This window comes from Salmo trutta, chromosome 1, assembly GCF_901001165.1.
Source record: "Salmo trutta chromosome 1, fSalTru1.1, whole genome shotgun sequence".
Lineage (NCBI taxonomy): Eukaryota > Metazoa > Chordata > Actinopteri > Salmoniformes > Salmonidae > Salmo > Salmo trutta.
This window is the reverse complement of record NC_042957.1, coordinates 38378186-38398580: the sequence shown is the minus strand read 5'-3', so window position 1 is coordinate 38398580 and position 20395 is coordinate 38378186. Positions and strand designations below refer to the sequence as shown.

The window sequence follows — 20395 nt, the reverse complement described above, 5'->3', positions numbered from 1 at the left end:
GGGTGCTCGTACAGGGCAGACTGGGCTGTGCAGGGGCCTGATGGTAGCCGTGCGTAGAGCGGGAGTTGGGTAGCCTGGTCCTCGGAGGCGTACCGGCGACCAGATGCGCTGCGCAGGCATCCTCCTACCAGGCTGGATGCCCGCTCTAGCACGGCACCTGCGAGGGGCTGGAATAACTCGCACCGGACTGTGCGTGCGTATGGGTGAGATAGTGCGCTTCTCAGCGAAACATAGCGCTCTCCACCCCATACGCTCCTCCATATAACCACGGGTAGCTGGCTTCCGGCTCTTCCTACGCCTAGCCAAACTACCCGTGTGCCCCCCCCAAAAAATGTATTGGGGGTGCCTCTCGTGCTTCTCCCTCAGCGCGTCTATGGCCTCGTACCACCGCCTCTCTGCCTTGGCTGCCTCAATTTCCCACTGCGGGCGGCGATAATCCCCAGCCTGATGCCAAGGTCCGGCCCCGTCCAGAATTTCCTCCCAGGTCCACTTCTCCCGCCAGTCCAACTCGAATTCCTTCTGCTCCTTCCTCTGCTGCTTGGTCCTTGAGTGGTGGGTGATTCTGTCACGGTCGTCGTCGGTGAAGGAGGACCAAAACGCAGCAGGTATGTGTATGCTCATCTTGATGATTATTTATTTTCAAAATTAATAAAAAAAATAACAAAACACGAGAATTAACGAACGAACAACAAACAGTCTGGCAAAGCCTAAGGCTCAACACAGAACAATCACCCACAAATACCAAACACAAACACACCCTACTATATGGGACTCTCAATCAAAGGCAGATAGACAACACTTGCCTTCAATTGAGAGTCCCAACCCCAATTAACCAAACATAGACATACACTCACTAGACTCCACATAGAAATACCTAAACATAAACCAAAACCCGGAATTACTAAATCAAACACCCTTTTAACAAAACACACCACACTGAACCACATAAAACAAATACCCTCTGCCACGTCCTGACCAAACTACAAAACAATTAACCTTATACTGGCCAGGACGTGACAGCTGCACAGTGGCATGCTAACAGAGGCACACACAAACAAACTGAGATGGACAACACACCCACACACGCACACAAACTCATATGGAAAAAAACTACGCATGACATGGTGACATGCATTCCCACACGCACATACATGGAAAAACATAAACACACATGCAAACATACAGGAGCAGTCTCTACTAGAGCACAGGGTCTTTCTCTCCTTTCCCCGTGGTGCAGCGTTCTGGTCTAATTAGAACCTAGATCAGTGAGCCAAAGGAAGGGGTGTGCCAAAGAGCCAGCTTCACACACAAACACCACACGTACTCAAGCAGGCAGGCACGCACGCAAACACTCACACACACACAGTCACGCACACACGCACACGGCTACAGTATACCCCACCCTGAACACTAGATCCCAGGACTAGGAGATGTGAGCAGACTGCCAAAGAAATACTTCAATGGCTTTATTCACCAATACCCTTAAAAAACTCCTTGCTACACAGCAACATTTATTTTCTCGCTTGTGACCCCAGGTTCCTCCCAAACAGGCCCCTCGGAAGCACACTGCATCTCAGTGTGTGCATGTGTGTGTGTGTCCGCAACTGGTGTGCGTGTTCGTAGCTGGTGCGTGTGTACAGTATCAAATCAAAGTGTATTTGTCTCGTGCGCCGAATACAACAAGTGTAGACCTTACAGTGAAATGCTTACTTACAGGCTCTAACCAATAGTGCAAAAAAGGTATTAGGTAAACAATAGGTAGGTAAAGAAATAAAACAACAGTAAAAAGACAGGCTATATACAGTAGCGAAGCTATAAAAGTAGTGAGGCTACATACAGACACCGGTTAGTCAGGCTGATTGAGGTAGTATGTACATGTAGATATGGTTAAAGTGGCAATGCATACATGATGAACAGAGATTAGCAATAGCGTAAAAGAGGGGTTGGTGGGTGGTGGGTGGGACACAATGCAGATAGCCCGGTTAGCCAATGTGTGGGAGCACTGGTTGGTCGGCCCAATTGTGTGTGTGTGTGTGTGTGCGTCTGTTACTGGTGTGCGTGTGTGTCTGTAACTGGTGTGTTTATATGTGCTCACCTGTGTGTGTGTATCTACGCGTATGTGCGTGTGCATATGCATATGTGTCCGTGTGTGTAGCCGGTGTGTAGTAGATCTTACAGCATTCCCACACACCCAGACGACCTGTAAAGCGGATAGTGTGGGCTTAGGGAGAGCACCTCGCTAGAAGATATACGACCTCCACCATAAAGCTGCAGATGCTCAAATCTCCATTCTACAACTCACTCTGGACAATAACAAAGAAGAGAAAAAACAGGAAGTAGTATGAAGGATGTTCCTTACAGTCATTTATAAACTGGGTAGTTTGGATACTGGATGCTGATTGGCTAGAACAACATTTAGCCGTGTGTATGTGAGACCGTATACCATGACTATGACGTTTAGCCTTTTCAACTTGATATCATTGCACCCTTTCACCTCGACAAAATGGCTACATCAACAATAGTACAACATGCCGATGTAGAAAAGAAGCGTTTAGATGAACTTGACAGAAATCGAAACTAAAAGAACACCGTGAAACAAACAAAGTGGGCACTTAACTGTTTCACTGACTGTTGTGCAAAAAAAGTGAGTTTGGAAATACAACAAAAACAGAGCTGAACGTCATTCTACGGGACTTTTATGGTTCAGTGAGAAACATGAATGGCAAAGAATATGGGATTAGCAGCTACACTGGACTCATGCTCATCTGGAACCGACATATCAGCGATCCCCTCTCAGTTTGGCATGGCATATACATAAGCACACCGAATTCACAATGAGCAACAATGTATCTGTCGGCGTAATTAAAAAGTTGAGGAAAGAGGGGCGTGACAAAGCTGCCCACCAGTGAGCGGATACATTTGGTATACAACTGTTAGCTAGCTAGCTAAATCATTTTAATGTACCTTGACAACATAACCGGTAGCTATGTAGGCCTAACTATTAGCTACTGTTATTTTGTCTTATATATTTCAGGTACACAAAAGAGCCAACTGGAGTGAACACTCTCGCAAAAATGCTGCCAAAGATCTGCAAAATAGCTGGCCCGTCGCAGATTTACACAAACCACTGCGTACGAGCCACCATGATCCAGAAACTGTTGGATGCTTGACTAGTGGCATGATAAATACTGTCTGTCAGAGGACACAGATTCGAAACCTCTCTTCAAAGTTACCAGAGGCCAAATCTGAAAGCGAGCAAGCGGGGAAACACTATTCTCTCTGACAACACAGCAGCTAACTAAAAGAACGGCATCCATTTCCATCAGTGGGAGCTAACGAATGACAACATGGGCAAGGACAATTTTTTAATTCGTGCAAAATAAATAGAAACATTCCGATCAACATTAATATATAATTGGCATGTGTTAGTCACTCTAGAATTGGCGCTAATGCTCAGTTTTTGCATACATTTAATGTAAGCTTGCTAGCTAGCCTGTGTTTATGTTGCATAGCAACCAGTCTAGCACTGAGACTTTTGTCCAGACTACATTTTCTGGCGGAATGTATTATTATGAATTTATTTATTAAAGCAACATTTTCAATTTAGATGTGTAGTTCCTTGCCTTACTGTGTTGGCAACCGGTTTCTAAAAGCAATAAGGCACTTCAGGGGTTAGTGGAATATGGAAAAAGGAAAAAGATGGCGCCGATAGAGATGGCAGCTTCACTTCTAGTCCTTAGGAACCTGGCAGGATTTCGTTTTTTTATGTATTATTTCTTACATTGTTAGCCCAGAAAACCTTAAGTGTTATTACATACAGCCGGGAAGAACTATTGGATATCAGAGTGGCGGTAACTCACCTGCACAACCAGCACTACGTCCAGGAATACGACTTTCCCAAAGCAGATCCTTTGTCTGCACCTCCCAGGGCATTTGAACTGATTCTAGAGGCCGACCCAAAACAACGCCGTCTAAGGAGAGGGTGCCGGAGCGGTCTTCTAGTGAGGCTTCGGATGCGCGCACACCACCCACCGCTTCTAAGTATATTATTTGCTAATGTCCAGTCCCTAGCTAACAAAGTTGACGAAATTAGGGCAAGAGTTGCTTTCCAAAGAGATATCCGGGATTGTAACGTACTCTGTTTCACGAAGACATGGCTAGCTGGGGATATGCTGTCAGAGTCCATACAGCCAACTGGATTTCCAGTGCATCGCGCCAACAGGAAGAAACATCTCTCTGGTAAGAAGAAGCGCGGGGGTGTATGTTTCATGATTAACGACTCATGGTGTTATTGTAACAACATACAAGAACTCAAGTCCTTTTGTTCACCTGACCTAGAATGCGGACTGCACAACGCATCACCGGGGGCAAACTACCTGCCCTCCAGGACAGCTACAGCACCCGATGTCACAGGAAGGCAAAAAAGATCATCAAGGACAACAACCACCCGAGCCACTACCTGTTCACCCTGCTTCCATCCAGAAGGCGAGGTCAGTACAGGTGCATCAAAGCTGGGACAGAGAGATTGAAAAACAGCTTCTACAGTTGAAGTCGGAAGTTTACATACACCTTAGCCAAATACATTTAAACTCAGTTTTTCACAATTCCTGACATTTAATCCTAGTAAAATTCCCTGTCTTAGGTCAGTTAGGATCACCACTTTATTTTAAGAATGTGAAATGTCAGAATAATTGTAGAGAGAATGATTTATTTCAACTTGATATTATTGGCCACTTTAATAAATGGAACACTAGTCACTTTAATCATGCCACTTTAAGAATGTTTACATATCTCACATTACTCATCTCATATGTATATACTGTATCCTTCACTATCTATTCTTTACTATCTATTGCATCTTAGCCGCTCTCTCACTGCTCATCCATATATTTTATACTTATATATTCTCATCCCATTCCTTTACTAGATTGTGTGTATTAGGTTTTGTTGTGGAATTGTTAGATATTACCTGTTAGATACTGCTGCACTGTCGGCTCTAGAAGTATAAGCATTTCGCTACACTCACAATAACATCTGCTAACCGTGTGTATGTGACCAATAACATTTGATATGGCTTATATACTCCACGTTGACACGTGCTTAAAAACAACCCTTAGCCGTGGTAGATTGGCCATATACCACACCCCCTCCGGCCTTAATGCTTAAATAATCTACTGGCGAGTTGATGTAGTTGTAGGTGAACAGGGGATCTTTGGAAAGAGGCTGAGTTTAAAGGTGATCATAAATGTAGGGTATTCAGGGGGTATGCAAGAGGTGGGAACACACTATAATGGAGGAAGTCTTGAGTACATGTGTGGTATGGCTAAGACACACAGTGAGGGTGGGAGCAGGGCTAGTGCTAGGAAGTAGTGGTCAAAGTATGGCTGAGATATGTGTGTGTGTAACGGTCGTCATACGTAGTGGACCAAGGCGCAGCGGGTTGAGTGCTCATAGTGACTTTATTGAACACGTAACAAACAAAACAAGAAAACGATCGAACTAACAGGATTGCAGGCTAAACACAAAGCTATGCAACCACAATTTCCCACAAAGGGACAGGTGAAAACAGGCTACCTAAGTATGACTCTCAATCAGCAACAACGATGATCAGCTGTTCCTGATTGAGAGCCATACCAGGCCAACAAAGAAATACACAACATAGATAGAACATAGAAATACGAAATAAAGAACATAACCCAAAAACCCTGGGAATACTCTAACCAAACACCCCTCTACATAAACACATATACTAACAAACCCCGAACCACATAAAACAAATACCCCCCTGCCACGTCCTGACCAAACTACAATAACAAATAACCCCTTTACTGGTCAGAACGTGACAGCGTGACTTAAGGTAGTGGGGATAAGGGTGGAGGACTAGGAATGGGAATGGGGAGGAAGGACCAGTGGTAGGGAACTAGGAAAGAGCTATGAGGTAGGAGAGTTGAAGTATGGCCTTGATATGAAAGAGGGTAGTGGGGGTAAATTACTTACACTAGCAGTGGGGGTTTGGATTAGGGGGTGGGGAGACAACCAGTACCCCAACATGAAGCAGCTGCTTGTTGGCATTAAAGAATGCCAGGAAGTTCCGCCTTGCACCGGCCACATCTGCTTTCCCTATTCGGAGAACCCCGAAATACTCCTACTCTAGTGAGAGGATTAAACACTGCTGGATATGACAGACAGACAGACAGACAGACAGACAGACAGACAGACAGACAGACAGACAGACAGACAGACAGACAGACAGACAGAGATGGAAAGGGCTGGGGAAGGGTGGGTTTAGAAAGAGAGAGGGAAAGGGGTGGGGAGAGAGATGGAGGGAGAAAGAGATAGAGGTATAGAGTGCGAGAGAGAGGAAAAGAGAGCAGGAGAGAAAAGAGGTGGAGAGTGAGAATGAATGGTAGAGAGGAGAGTGGGAATAAGCTCGCCTGGGAAAACTGGAGTGAGGAGAGGAATGCAGCATGCTAAGTTTCAAAAACAGAGGGAGAGAAGAAAAAAAAAGTCAAATCAGCAATGGTAGGAGGGAGAGAGGGAGAAAAAGGAGGGAGGAAGAGAGGCCAAAGCAAGAAGCCAGGTTCCACACTCTAGACAGAGTGAATAAATCAATTTCTACCTTGAAAGGTAGAAAGAGAGGGATTGACAGAAAGAGACAGATAGTTCCAGACAAGGGGTTGGAGTAATAAAGGGCTATGTGGATGAAGGGATAAAAGGAGAGAAAAGAGAGAAAGAGAAGCAGAGCACATTTTCTGTCATTGAGACATTACACACACACACACACACACACACACACACACACACACACACACACACACACACACACACACACACGGACACACACACACAAACACACACAAGCACAGATAGACATGCACGAACACAGGCAGGCAGGCAGGCAGGCAGGCAGGCAGGCAGGCAGGCAGGCAGGCACGAACACACACACCCAAGGGGACCAATCTAGACACTTATATTTGACACTGTAGAAGCCACACCACTATTTGAACTGCCCCATCGTCTGGTCTAAATGTCTGAACTGAAATGGCTGGTGGCACGCTCGTAGTATATGACCGTAAAAGGATGCATGGGAGGTTGAGTGGTTGAGTGTTCAAGCTGTGGTCAGATAGAAGTACATCATTGCAGAAGGGCCTCTTCAATGTCTGCAGTGATGAGAGCGAGAGAGAGAGAGAGAGCGAGAGACAAAGAAAGACAGCCAGACAGACAGCCAATCATCCATCCGTCCATCCATCCAGCCATCTATCCAGATCAATCCATTCGCCTATCCATCCATCCAGTCAAGCAGTATCAGGCCACCACATCCCATGCCTGCTCTGTGGGAAAATAATATAAAGCCAGACAGACAGACAGATAGATCCATCCAGACAGACAATATCAGGCCACCACATCCCATGCTTGCTCTGTGGAAATGTAATATAAAGCCAGACAGACAGATAGATCCATCCATCCATCCATCCAGACAGACAGACAGTATCAGGCCACCACATCCCATGCCTGCTCTGTGGAAATAGAATATAAAGCCAGACAGACATACAGTATCAGGCCACCACATCCCATGCCTGCTCTGTGGGAAAATAATATAAAGCCAGCCTGGTCCAATAATGGAGCCAGTGGAGCCTGCTCAATAGACCAGCACCTCATTAGTGACCACACTGACCATCTACGGCCAAGGAGAGAGACCGCTCCCATGCCCTAACATCCCTCTAGTCTATCCCTCTCTCCTCCCCCTATCTGTTTTGTTCTCTATCGGTCTCTTTCGTAATCCACAATCACATGCCAATCGTCATTCTCTCTCTTTCATTTACCCTCCCTCCCTCTCTCTCACTCATACCCAAACAACTTAAGTCTGACCGGTCCTGCAAATAGGCACTGCCAACACATGCTATATGTAGTATTTTAGGATGGTAGCTGTCTCCCACAGTTGTTGGTAACTCTCGCTCATCTGTCCACACCATGTCTCGCCCCTGGTTCGCTGTCGGAGTAATAATCCACTCACTCACAGCCTGTAAATCTCCTACTGAACACTTGTCCCTTCATGTCCCATAGGAATCCTCCCAGAGACGTGTGCTGACGGATGACTTCACACCAGTATGGCTTCACCCCCAGTGAGGTCTCAGTGAGCCATACTGAGCTCTAAGTAAGCAATAACATGAGAGATTTGATTTTGAGCCCTCAGTGAGCAACAAAGCATTATTCGATACTGAAACTTCAGTAAGAAGTAACAAGTGAGACAATAATGAGCTTTAAGTTGGCAATAGCATCAGATATTTAACTGAGCTGTCAGTGAGCAATAACAAGCGTTATTTAAAAAAAATTATATTATTATTAGAATTTATACAAATTTAAAAATCCAATACCCCATATACTTTTGGACAAATATCAATTTTAATATACAGTATTTTCCTTCTTAATTATTTTCTCCATCATCCTTCCCCTAATTGGAGTAAACTAATGGACAACAATACTTAGGCTTCTACTTCCAGCTTATACATACTATATACATTTTACGGACAAAGTATATTTTACATTGGTTATCTTGTTTTTTTGTTGTTATTTTTGTTAGGTTTAGCTTCACCCTTCAGTTCCCCTCAACCCCTCCCATCTATCTTTGAACACCATCCAGTGATGTTTCACAAAAGTCCTGAACCTTTCTTTTCTCATAGTATATACAGATTGTAAATGAAATATAAAATGTTTTGTTAAGAGTATTATTATATTATTGATTAATCGACTATGACTTTTCAAATCACCCAACAGTGCTATTTGCAGTTAGAAGTAACAAGTGAGACAGTAGTGAGCTCTAAGTTAGCAATAACATATTTAACTGAGCTCTCAGTTAGCAATAACATATTTAACTGAGCTCTCAGTTAGCAATAACATATTTAACTGAGCTCTAAGTTAGCAATAACATATTTAACTGAGCTCTCAGTGAGTAACATATTTAACTGAGCTCTAAATGAGCAATAACATATTTAACTGAGCTCTCAGTGAGCAATAACATATTTAACTGAGCTCTAAGTGAGCAATAACATATTTAACTGAGCTCTCAGTGAGCAATAACATATTTAACTGAGCTCTAAGTTAGCAATAACATATTTAACCGAGCTCTCAGGAGGCAATAACATATTTAACTGAGCTCTAAGTTAGCAATAACATATTTAACTGAGCTCTAAGTTAGCAATAACATATTTAACTGAGCTCTCAGTGAGCAACAACAAGCGCTATTCGATACTGAGCCTTCAGTGACGAATAACAAGCATTATTGGATACTGAGCCTTCAGTGAGCACTAACAAGCGTTATTCGATGCTGCACCTTCCATGAACAATAACATGAGTTTCAAATGAACTCTCATTGAGCAATAACAATAACAACAGACTCAATACTGAACTCTCAATAAGCAATAATATGAGAGATTCTTCAACAAGAAGTAACAGATGAGAGAAGTCAGAGTTCTCCTCTTGTGAGAGATTTGAACTCTTACTCTACACACTGCACTGTAGCCTATAACAAGTGTGCCATATTCAACAGAGAGAACGACTAAACTCAACTGCATGTAAAACGGAAGTTAGGGACATTCTTCAAACGAGGACAAAGTAACATGCTTCACTATTCTAGGAACAGGGGGAGACAAAAAAAGTCGACAAACTAGAGAGAAGTGTAAATGTTGAAAGAGAAGAAACGGAATGACACTTACACACACATGACTGAGTGGAAAATCCTCCGGGGCCCAGGTAGTAAGTTTCTCTCTGTGTCCGTGAGTGTTCGTTCTTCCCCCTTCCCTCCCGGAGAGCTCGGCTAGGGTCTGCCAGAGGCACCGTAAAAACAAGAGCTCACGTGAGCATTACTCCACGGAGGGTCCCACAAGAAAAGGAGTGTGCAGCCCAAAAAAGGAGAGATGGAGAGTGGAAAACTATTTTTTATTGCCCCATTAAGAAGGTACAGTCCTTTGCAATGTGACTACTCCCGCCTTTAGACCAAAAAAACACTTTGGACAGAGTTTCTAATTCATTCCTTAGGATCCGGAAAGAAAGAGAGTGAGAGAGAGAATGAGAGAGCGACAGAGTGAGAGAAAGAGTACACCACGGAAGGCTAGAGTAGGCGGAACTCTTCTTTTGCTGTGCTTTTACTTCTCTTTGAGCTTTTTCCTTCCTTCCTCCTCTCGTGGGTAGCAAAAGTTAAACCCCAGGCTTCTGAGCACTGGAATGTGACAGCAGGAGAGAGAGAGAGAGAGAGAGAGAGAGAGAGAGAGAGAGAGAGAGAGAGAGAGAGAGAGAGAGAGAGAGCGAGGCATGTGGTGTCCACCTACACACCACAGGAGGTTGTCAACCACCTTAATTGGGGAGAACAGGCAAGTGGTAATGGCTGGAGCAGAATTAGTGAAATGGTATCAAATACGCCAAACACATGTTTCCATGTGTTTGATGCCATTCCATTTGCTCACTTCCAGCCATGTATATGAGCCGTCCTCCCCTCAGCAGCCTCCACTGCTACACACCCCATCACTGTGAGAGCAGAAGAGAGGAGAGAGAGAGAGAAAGAGGGGGGGAGGGGAAAGTCAGCATGCAGAGACAGGAAATGACCAGAGAATTTCATTCAGCTGAAATTTGTGAATGTGGGAATGTTGGTCTGTCAGGGACTGTCTTGGGAATTCTCTGCCGGACTTCTCTTGTCAATTCAATTCAATTGTTCAATTTAAGGGCTTTATTGGCATGGGAAACACATGTTAACATTGCCAAAGCAAGGGAAGTAGATAATAAACAATAAAAATGAACAGTAAACATTGCACTCACAAAAGTTCCAATAGAAAATACATTTCAAATGTCATATTACGTGCAAATTGTTAACGTACAAAAGGGAAAATAAATAAACATAAATATGGGTTCTATTTACAATGGTGTTTGTTCTTCACTGGTTGCCCTTTTCTTGTGGCAGCAGGTCACAAATCTTGCTGCTGTGATGGCACACTGGTATTTCACCCAATAGATATCATTTGCACATCTATCACTCCAGTATTAATGCTAAATTGTAATTATTTTCGCCTCTAGGGCCTATTTATTTCCTACCTCCCTACTCTTCTACATTTGCACACACTGTACACAGATTTTTCAAATTTTATTTTATGTTATTGACTGTAAGTTTGTTTATGTGTAACTCTGTGTTGTTGTTTTTGTCGCACTGCTTTGCTTTATCTTGGCCAGGTCGCAGTTGTAAATGATAACTTGTTCTCAGCTGGCCTGTTTGTTTTGTTAATTCTATCCAATGTATCAATGTACCTTTTTGTTTTCTCATGATTTGGTTGGGTCTAATTGTGTTGCTGTCCTGGGGCTCTGTGGGGTCTGTTTGTGTTTGTGAACAGAGCCCCAGGACCAGCTTGCTTAGGGGACTCTTCTCCAGGTTCATCTCTCTGTAGTTGATGGTTTTGTTATGGAAGGTTTGGGAATCACTTCCCTTTAGGTGGTTGTAGAATTGGATTGGAACAGGATTTTGATAATTAGCAGGTATTGGCCTAATTCTGCTCTGCATTATTATTTGATGTTTTACATTGTACACACACGATATTTTTGCAGAATTCTGCATGCAGTCTCAATTTGGTGTTTGTCCCATTTTGTGAATTCTTGGTTGGTGAGCGGACCCCAGACCTCACAACCATGAAGGGCAATGGGTTCTATAACTGATTCAAATATTTTTAGCCAGATCCTAATAGGTATGGCAAATTTTATGTCCTTTTGATGGCATAGAAGGCCCTTCTTGCCTTGTCTCTCAGCTTGTTCACAGCTTTGTGGAAGTTACCTGTGGCGCTGATGTTTAGGCCGAGGTACGTCTAGTTTTTTGTGTGCTCTAGGGCAACGGTGTCTAGATGGAATTTGTATTTGTGGTCATGGCAACTGGACCGTTTTTGGAACACTATTACTTTATGTAAAAGATCATCAAGGACAACAACCACCCGAGCCACTGCCTGTTCACCCCGCTACCATCCAGAAGGCGAGGTCAGTACAGGTGCATCAAAGCTGGGGCCGAGTCACTGAAAAATAGCTTCTATCTCAAAGCCGTCGGACTGTTAAACAGCCATCACTAACACAGAAAGGCTGTTGCCTACATACAGACTTGAAATCATTGGCCACTCTAACAAACGGATCACTAGTCACTTTATTAATTCCACTTTAATAATGATGTTTACAAATCTTGCATTACTGATCCCATATGTATATACTGTATTTTATATTTTATCTATTGCATCTTGCCTATGCTGCTCGGTCATTGCTCATCCATATATTTATATGTACATATTCTTATTCCATCCCTTTACTTCAATTTGTGTGTATCAGGTAGTTGTTGTGGAATTGTTAGATTACTTGTTAATATTGCCCCACTGTCGGGAACTAGAAGCACAAGCATTTCGCTACACTCGCAATAACATCTGCTAACCATGTGTATGTGACCAATAACGATTTGATTTGATTTTTGGCTTACTGACATTCACTGTCAGGGCCCAGGTCTGACAGAATCTGTGCAGAAGATCTAGGTGCTGCTGTAGGCCCTCTTGGTTGGGGACAGAAGCACCAGATCAACAGCAATCAATAGACATTTGACTTTCAGATTCTTGTAGGGTGAGGCTGGGTGCTGCAGACTATTCTAGTGCCCTCACCAATTCGTTGATATATATGTTGAAGAGGGTGGAGCCATGCTAAAAACTAGGCCTTGTTCCTCAAAGATAACATTCCCCCATCTGGGAAAAAAACCACCTCGAAAAGTACTTGTGGTTGTAAACTATGATACAGTACCTACTACTCTCGTGCAGTTGTCAGTTTGAACCTGTAGCCAAATTCACTATTAAATGAGTTTACTTTTGGGCCAATCAGTGCCCTGTGCTGCATAAAAACATATATATTGAACTATACTAATGACAAAATGTGTGAATGTTTGCTGAAAGGTCACTGTGTTACAAATACCTGGGTCCAACATTTTTTTACATAATTATCTTACATAATGAGGCCGTCTCCCCCCACGGCCCTGTGGAAAGAAATGTGTGTGTTTTTTGCCAATTTTAACCGCAGACTTGTTTGTGTACATGGATTTTATAATGTTGTATGTTTTTCCCCCAACACCACTTTCCATCAACTTGTTGTAACGGCTTGTCTGTGGTGTGGCGGAAAGAAGCGCAGGAAGCAGCGAACACGGTGTGGTAATTTTAATCAAACCACAACGTACAAAATTAAAGGGCTCCCAACAACAGGGAAAAATACAACCAACAAGCACAGTCGAACAAACTGCAGTCGACACACAGAAAGACAATCCCGCACAATAGGGAGCGGGCCAGCTGAACTAAATAGCCCTCTTAATGACTAACTCAGGGCAGGTGAGAAAACATAAAAAAAGGGAAAAACAAAAAGGGAATCGGTGGTAGCTAATAGGCCGGTGACGACGACCGCCGAGCGCCACCCGAGCAGGAGGGGGCGCCACCGTCGGTAGGAATCGTGACACTTGTATAGCAGACCCTCATGCCAAATTGAGTCAAAAAAACATTTGAAATCAACAAAGCATGAGAAGACTTTGCCTTTGTTTTGGTTTGTTTGTTTGTAAATTATGGTGTGCAGGGTGAATACGTGGTCTGTCGTACCGTAATTTGGTAAAAAGCCAATTTGACATTTGCTCAGTACATTGTTTTCACTGAGGAAATGTACGAGTCTGCTGTTAATGAAAATGCAGAGTATTTTCCCAAGGTTGCTGTTGACGCATATCCCATGGTAGTTATTGGGGTCAAATTTGTCTCCACTTTTGTGGATTGGGGTGATCAGTCCTCGGTTCAAAATATTGGGGAAGATGCCAGAGCTAAGGACGATGTTAAAGAGTTTAAGTATAGCCAATTGGAATTTGTGGTCTGTATATTTTCTCATTTCATTGAGGATTTGTATTTGATCATGTATATGATTTTGCTGTTTGTTCTTTGTTATAGGGACAAAAAGATTGGAGAAGTGGTTTACCCATACATCTCCATTTTGGATAGACAACTCCTCGTGTTGTTTGTTTAGTGTTCTTTTTTGTTAGTCTATGAATTCTTCAATTACAATGAGCAGATTTCTGACGTGCTGCAACTTCTTTTTTCATAGTGTATTCCTGTATTGTTTTAGTGATTCACCATAGTGAAGGCGTAGGCTCAGGTTTTCTGTGTCTCTATGTTTTTGGTTGGATAGGTTTCAATTTCTTTCTTAGGTTTTTGAATTCTTCATCGAACCATTTGTCATTGTTAATTTTCTTCGGTTCCCTGTTTGAAATTTTTTGATTTGATAGGGAAGCTGAGAGGTCAAATATATTGTTTAGGTTTTCTACTGCCAAGTGTAAACCTTTACTATTACAGTGAAATGTTTTGTCCAGGAAGTTGTGTAAAAGGGATTGAATTTGTTGTTGCCTAATTGTTTTTTGGTAGATTTCCACACTACTTTCCTTTCCTTGCGAAAAAAAATAGTTTTATATCTTTATGTTTGAAGCCTGAAATGTGGCAAAAGGTCGAAAAGTTCAAGGGGGCCGAATACTTTCGCAAGGCACTGTACTTGTTCAGTTCTGAGATTTAGGTCGCAACGGACTAGTACATGTCCCTGGGCCTGGAAATTATTGATTTCCCCCTCCAGGATGGAGAAGCTGTCTTCATTAAAGTATGGCGATTCTAGTGGGGGGATATAGGTAGCACACAGAAGGACATCTCTGAGATACTTTCTTTCAGAATTTCTAGCCAAATGTAAAATGTTCCTGTTTTGATTAATTTAATAGAGTGAGTTAGGTCTGCTCTATACCAAATTAGCATACCCCCTGAGTCCCTTCCCTGTTTCACACATGGTAGTTTGGTGGATGGGACTACCAACTCTCTGTAACCTAGAAGGCAACCAGTGGGTCCATCTCCTCTATACCATGTTTCTTGTAGGATGACAATATCTGTATTTCTGATTTCTTTGGTGAAGTCCAGGTTCCTGCTCTTCAAGCCAAAGGCAGATGACCTCAGGCCTTGGATATTCCAGGATGAGATAGTGAAGGCTTTGTGTTCCATAAAGTCTCCAATGTTGTTAGTCATGTGGTTTGGACTCAGACCAGTATGTGTGAGCAGAGCCTGCTGAGCATCTGGTACAAGCCATTGGCTTGGGATAGTGTAAGACTGGGGGTCTCGCTCTCTCTCTCTCTCTCTCTCTCTCTCTCTCTCTCTCTCTCTCTCTCTCTCTCTCTCAAAGAAACCCAAAACCAGCTATTGACTGGAAATCATTAGTGTCTCTACACAACACGTCACACTCAAACTTTGTAACAAAAATGAGAAAACTTGCTTAGGGCATCGTGAGGACCATTTCAGTGTGTTAGGCTACTATTGTATGTCCAGAGTTTTCCCGACTTTCCAGACCAACAAAGACGCCATTGGGAAACACATTTGGGAAAATAAATGAGGTGAAAAACCACAGTGCCTGTGTGTATATATGTGTGTGCACGTGGGTGTGTGTTCCTTTTGTCCCATTTCTAAAGCTTTTGAGGACAACACAATGGCTTAATAGAGAAATGAGAGCTCTCCCCTCACTGGAAAAAACACAACACTTATTTGTCTATTAGATCAGAGACAAGGAGAGGGAGCTGGAACTGTGACAGGGGGATGGAACACACAACACATGGGTCTTTGACTAGAACCAGGGCCACCGGAGTAGCCCGTCTCTAAAATGACCATCTGATGGGCCCCGTGGAAACAAAAGGCAGAGGCCCTGCACACAGCAGTGTGTCTACTGTACTGCATCTGGAAGGACAAAATCCCACTTGGAGAGATAACGGCCATGTGTTTTATTTTCTTTAAGCAGCAAAGTGCATACAAATGTAAACAATGTGCCTATTGAATCAAGGTTGGACGTTGTTTTTTTTTAAAGTCTTCACAGGGTCCCCCTTTTTGTGTCCCATAGCAACCGCAACCATGCCCTCTGACCTCCATGACCCCGCACTATGATTGGGCGAGGTAGGAGAGACAAGATAAGCGCATGATGGCGGAGACATGGTGGAGATAAGATAAGATTGGTGGGCAGGTGGATAAGGTGGACGCAAACCCCCACACAAAACCCCCCGCTCTCTGTGTTCCAGCCCCGCCATGTTTACCAAGTCGTCTGTTGATAGATCAAAGCCTCTATCCCTCCATCCGCTGGCATGGAACTTTGTTCCCCTGATTTTTATAATAGACCATCAAAGGCAACGCAAAGCTAGTCAGTCGTCTGTCGCTAGACTAGGGCAGCATCCCAAATGAATACCCTATTCCTTATATAGTGCACTATGTGGGGAATAGGGTGCTATTTCAGACACAGCCTAGGCCTGGCCAGACTGACTTCTTCTTGGCGCTCCACAATCAACCGCTACTGTTAGATTAGCTTTGTACTCTACAGTGCATACCCCCTCAGCCAGGGTTGATCCGTTATTGTACAGTGCTAATTAACCATTAGTGGGTGATTATATAGATTATATATGTGGTTTATTCTACTTTTATGGTATGAACATGAAATTAAACAAAAGTCACATTTGCAACAAAACAAGCTCTCGTCATTTACATTGAACAGAGGATCCACGATGGAACTGTCCTTCACAGAGACTGAATGGTGAAAGAAAAAGTGAGAGATAGAGAGAGAATCAAAGAGAGAATCAAAGAGAGAATGAGTGAATGAATGATTGACTTGGAGAATGAGTGAGAGAACTAGAGAGGGTAAGAGAGAAGGAGAGATTTCCTCATGGATCTGATTTGATTAGCATTGACGGGAATAAACAAAAGGTTTGGACATTTCCTAACATAAGGACGCCATTGTTTACTGTATCCAAACCACCCAAAGAGAACCAGCCAGAGAGACACAGAGAAGAAGAATGTGTGTGAGTGAGAGAGAGAGAGAAAGATAGAGAGAGAGAGAGAGAGAGAGAGAGAGAGAGAGAGAGAGAAAAGAGAAGAGAAGAGAGAGAGGGGGGTACAGAGTGAGAGACCGAGAACAGAGAGATCAAATAGAGAGAGCGACACACAGGGAGTGAGAGAAAGAGAGATAGAGAGATGGGTACAGAGTGAGAGAGATTTACAGCGAGGGATACAGAGAGAAAGAGAGATGGGTACAGAGTGAGAGAGTGTTACAGAGAGGGATACAGAGAGAAAGAGAGTGACTGAGACACAGACGCAGTGAGAGAAAGAGAGATGGAGAGATGGGTACAGAGTGAGAGAGTGTTACAGCGAGGGATACAGTGAGATAGAGAGGGACTGAGACACAGATGCAGTGAGAGAGGGATACAGAGAGGGATAGCAGAGAGAAATGGAGAAACTGAATATGTTTTAGAACCCACTAGAACATTAAATGGAATATAGGGCATTAAACACCTTTTAACATGTAATCCACTTTGTAAAAAAACACTCTAATCTGATCAAAGCTCTTACTGTATGGAACCAAACACCGATCCCATATAAAGTGTATTAAACTGAGAGCTGTAGAAAGTACATTGTGTTGTGAATTAGGTGTGTGTGTGAGTGTGTGCGTGCGTGTGTGTAAGAGAGGCAGAGATTGAGAGAGAGAGAGAGCGAGAGAGTCCGTGCGTTTGTATGTGTGCGCATGTACGTACAGTATGTGTGTGCGTGCATAGTTGCATAGGCACGTGTCCGTGTGTGTGTGTGTGTGTGTGTGTGTGTGTGTGTTTGTGCCAGCCGCTACTGGATAATGTGAGTAAGCTAGTTTGTGTGGGAGCGGGACAGACATCAGATGACAAAAAATGCTGACCAAGCACAATCCCCTGACCACCTGGCATCAGCAAATCACCATGACAACCACCCACTCAGCCGCCCATCAACGAGCGCCAAAACGCCTCCAGTGCCTTCCTCCGTGTCTGATTCGCTGACGGGAGAGCTTGGGTAAAGTGCACAGCCCACAGCCGTAGAGCAACGCTTAACTGAAATAAATGCAACTCAGCTCAATAGATAGTCGGACTCTATTTGATTTGCTGTATTAACTTTTTTCACATGCTTTTGAACGTTACTTTCTTGCTGAAAAGTTGATGTTCCTGCTAAAAGGTCAGCTTTGTGGACAGTCATTTGCTAAAAAATAACACACAAAACCAATGTGTGTGTGTGTGTGTGTGTGTGTGTGTGTGTGCCAGAGAGAAACAGGAATGGTGTTACCAATTGGATTCACTACCTTTTATGGGCAATGGTATCCAGCCACACACACACACACACACACACAACCCCACCCCCCAACACCCTCACACACAGCCAGGTAGAATGTCTGGTCAGAGTCGCTGGGTCATACACTATTCAGTGTATACAAAACTATATGGACAACCCTTCAAATTAGTTGATTTGGCTATTTCAGCCACATCTGTTGCTGACAGGTGTAAACAATTGAGCACACAGCCATGCAATCTGCATTGACAAACATTGGCAGTAGAATGGCCTTACTGAAGACCTCAGTGACTTTCAACGTGGCACCGTTATAGGATGCCACCTTTCCAACAAGTCAGTTCGTCAAATGTCTGCCCTGCTAGAGCTGCCTCGGTCTACTGTAAGTGCTGTTATTGTGAAGTGGAAACGTCTAGGAGCAACAACGGCTCAGCCGAGAAGTGGTAGGCCACACAAGCTCACAGAACGGGACCAACAAGTGCTGAAGCGGGTAGCACATTAAAATTGTCTGTCCTCGGTCGCAACACTCACTAGTGAGTTCCAACAGTGGCAAAGGTTTGGGAAAGGCCCTTTCCTGTTTCAGCATGACAATGCCCCCGTGCACAAAGCGAAGTCCATACTGAAATGGTTTGTCGAGATCGGTGTGGAAGAACTTGACTGGCCTGAACTTGACTCTTCTACTGCACAGCAAGCGATACCGATGCACCAAGTCTGGAACCAACAGGTCCTTGAACAGCTTCTACCCCCAAGCTAAATAGTTATCCAGCTACACAAGCATTTCGCTACAAACGCAATATCATCTGCTATACACGTGTATGTGACCAATAACATTTGATTTGATTAGTTAGTTATATAGGTAACCAATAGCTACCTGGACTATCTGCATTGACCCATTTTGCACTAACTCTTTTGACTCACCACATACGCTGCTGCTACTGTTTATCTATCCTGTTGCCTAGTCACTTTATCCCCACCTATATGTACATATCTACCTCAAATACCTCGTACCCCTGCATATCAACTCGGCACTTGTACCCCGTGTATATAGCCAAGTTATCAATACTCATCGTGTATTTATTCCTTGTGTTATTATTTATCTTTTTTTCTCTCTGTATTGTTGGGAAGGGTCCGTAAGTAAGAATTTCACTGTTAGTCTACGCCAGTTGTTTACGAAGCATGTCACAAATACAATTTGATTTAACTACATTCTAAGTAGGAGAAGTAGTAGTGGCTAGTGTGAAAATTTGAACCAGTTGAAGCTGGTGGCAGGAGCTATAGAAGGACAGGCTCATTGTAATGGCTGGAATGGAACAAACGTTGTTTCCATACGTGTGATGTTTACATTTGACATTTGAGTCATTTCGCAGGTGCTCTTATCCAGAGCGACTTACGGTAGAGTGCACACATTTTCGAACTGGTCCCCTGTGATGTGTTTGATACCGTTCCATATGTTCCGTTCCAAACACGTCCTCCTACAGCTCCTCCCATCGCCCTCCACTGACTGGAACAGACACTAGGGCTGCAATTAGAGCCCATAGGACGGTCTTTAAAAGTAGTGCCCTATATAAGGAATAGGGTGTCATTTCAGACGCAGCTTAGGATTCTTCTACTTCTCACACTCACAGACAGCTCAAATCAAATCAAATCTGATTGGTCACATACAGGAGGAAAAATAAACCCTCACGTCCTTAGCCAAAGTGGGCCACAAGTACTTCCCACTCAGACAGCGCACCATCCGACCGATGCCTGGATGACCAGAGGAGGGTGACGTGACGTCACGGACAGCAGACGGAATGTACAGATGCCCAGCGGGACACTGGAGGGGAGCGGGCTCTGCACGTAACGCCTGCTCAATGTCCGCGTCCAGCTCCCACACTACCGGCGCCACCAGGCAGGAGGCCGGGAGTATGGGGGTGGGATCCATGGGCCGCTCCTCTGTGTCAAACAGCCAGGACAGTGCTTCTGCCTTCAAGTTCTGGGAACCTGGTCTGTAAGAAAGGGTGAAAACAAAATGGTTGAAAAACATGGCCCACCTTGCTTGGTGAGGGTTCAGTCTCCTCGCTGCCCGGATGTACTCCAGATTGCGGTGGTCAGTCCAGATGAGAAAAGGGTGTTTAGCCCCCTCAAGCCAATGTCTTCACGCCTTCAAAGCCTTGATGACAGCCAACAGCTCCCGGTCCCCCACGTCATAGTTTCGCTCCGCCGGGCTGAACTGCCTCAAGAAG

At 43.9% G+C, this 20395-nt stretch overlaps 1 protein-coding gene across 2 annotated transcripts in view; it reads right to left on the bottom strand.

Moving 5' to 3' along the window:
- LOC115195568 (protein eva-1 homolog C) overlaps nucleotides 1-20395 on the bottom strand; it is a 205602-nt gene that overhangs the window by 55826 nt on the left and 129381 nt on the right. Inside the window, exon 6 of one of the 2 annotated variants that reach the window (XM_029755555.1) lies at nucleotides 9714-9821. The exons of the other annotated variant lie outside the window; for it this stretch is intronic. Coding sequence (XP_029611415.1) covers nucleotides 9714-9821 — 108 coding nt within the window. The remainder of the gene's footprint in view (nucleotides 1-9713; nucleotides 9822-20395) is intronic. 2 annotated transcript variants of the gene reach the window in all.